This window comes from Sinocyclocheilus rhinocerous, unplaced genomic scaffold (assembly GCF_001515625.1).
Source record: "Sinocyclocheilus rhinocerous isolate Xijiao unplaced genomic scaffold, SAMN03320098_v1.1 scaffold447, whole genome shotgun sequence".
NCBI lineage: Eukaryota > Metazoa > Chordata > Actinopteri > Cypriniformes > Cyprinidae > Sinocyclocheilus > Sinocyclocheilus rhinocerous.
This window is the reverse complement of record NW_015648653.1, coordinates 10338-12275: the sequence shown is the minus strand read 5'-3', so window position 1 is coordinate 12275 and position 1938 is coordinate 10338. Positions and strand designations below refer to the sequence as shown.

Below are 1938 nucleotides of genomic sequence, written 5' to 3'. Positions count from 1 at the left end.
GTCCTCATCAATAAGATGCTGAATATAACACGAAGTTCCTACTAAAACATGGCCAGTAGTCTGCATAGTGAAGAGAGTCCATTTTAAGGCTTCCCTTTTAGCGGAGAGAAAGGAAGATCAGTAAGACATAAGCCTTTTATGTTTACTTTCTATAATATATTAATGTAAATGACCTTTTTCAAAAATAATTTATGATCTGTAGTTTTGTATAATTTATTACTGACTGCACTTTATACATACACTTTGTACAAGACTGTATTTATATACCAGATGAGTGAATAGGTACAAAAACAAAATGAAATGATTATAAGTGATATAATAACTTTCTAACATTATTAATTTAGTTTGGTTAAATGTTTTTAGTTTACATTTATTTTAATTAATTTATCTCACAAGTTTGTCTGGCAGCTCGAACTACTGTTGCAATCATGAATAAAATAGCGAAGTGTTTTTGGTGTTTTTGTTAATGTTGATATTATCTCATTTATTTATGCTTTATTTTTCCAGGAAGGTCTAAAAAAAAAAAAAAAAAATCTCTTCTTCCAGGGAGTCCTGGCCAATGGCCTGTGCTGGCTTACATACTTTAATTGTTATATTAGTATATTATTTCTTGCTCTCCCTATCTCAAACTACAGACTAGAGCTTCTTAGGACACACATGCACAAACACACTTACCTTAGCATTCTTTTTGCCTTATAGCACTGCAAATCATATGAAACAGAATACATTCCATACAAGGTTGCCTGCACATTTAGGCAGCCAATGAAATCCTGTGGGTGGTTTTTGTAAAGATCAATGGTCAGTTTGGCAACGTCTTTCCTTGGCTTTTTCCAGCCACATCCAGGACCACTCTTGGTATTATGTTTCTGTGTAGTAAGGATATGGAGAGAGAGAAAAAAACAAGATTTTACTTAAATGTTGTACATTTTGGAAGGATACGGGTGGGGGGGGAGTGTAAGAAAAAAAGTGTAATTTTCTGTTATATGCTCCAACTGTACTTATAGTATTTCTTTTATACAAAAGAAATGTTATATTGCCTGCAGAAAACAAACAAAAATCGTTGATTTAAATTTTTGATCTGGTGTATTATCACAAAGATGATTCACAAAATCATAAACGGTTTCGTTCATGTCATGTCTTAAATTCAATATGAAAACCTTGATCTGTTCATGAGGAGCATGCGCTGGTTGCCTAGGAACATGCAAAGGTCACATGACTGAGATGCTGCCTATGTAGAGCATTCCAGATTGATCACTTGTGATGTACCATAACCTTTAAAAAGGTTTCTTAGGAGGCAGAAGAGAGAAAGGAATCTAACTAATGCAGGCTTTGGAAAAGAGCCTATATGTTAAATGTTTCTGCACTGTACTCCCAGAGTCCGTGTTTTTTTTTTTCTCGCAATACACAAGAGAAATGACAATAAAAATCGCTTGACATGAGATATGCTTTAAGGAGGTCCACTCCATTCTTCACACTTACCCTTTCTACTTTCTTCTGACCTGGAAGGTGTCTCTGAAAAAGGAAAAATAATGTGTCCTTTATGCATGTGTTGACAACTAAATTCTATATTTTGCTTAGCAATGTGTTTTAGATAATGCAACATCTTAGTTTGAGTAATTCTGAGTCTTGTAACACTGGCTTTCTAAAGCCAACTGACTTAGACTAGACTTATCACATGGTTGCATGAACATTTCTTTTTTTTGTATAGGGTTTTTAAACAATAATAGGGCCCAATAAAATGTTCTTAATTTTTCTGGTAATCAGATGAAGGCATAAAACATTAATTTAATTGATCCTAATCAAATGAAAATTAAACCCTTTTATTTTATGGCAAACAAAGTGCTGCACAACAGAGGTTTACTGTTAAAATTAAAAAGAAAACAGATGTGATAATTCCTTTAAAAATAAAGATTTATTAATATGTATTAGCAGTAGTAG

At 33.0% G+C, this 1938-nt stretch overlaps 1 protein-coding gene across 1 annotated transcript in view; it reads right to left on the bottom strand.

Moving 5' to 3' along the window:
* LOC107710160 (cell death activator CIDE-3-like) overlaps nucleotides 1-1938 on the bottom strand; it is an 11599-nt gene that overhangs the window by 2779 nt on the left and 6882 nt on the right. The window contains exons 4-6 of the mRNA XM_016514893.1: nucleotides 1480-1512; nucleotides 676-866; nucleotides 16-94 (exon numbers count right to left, since the gene is read on the bottom strand). Coding sequence (XP_016370379.1) covers nucleotides 16-94; nucleotides 676-866; nucleotides 1480-1512 — 303 coding nt within the window. The remainder of the gene's footprint in view (nucleotides 1-15; nucleotides 95-675; nucleotides 867-1479; nucleotides 1513-1938) is intronic.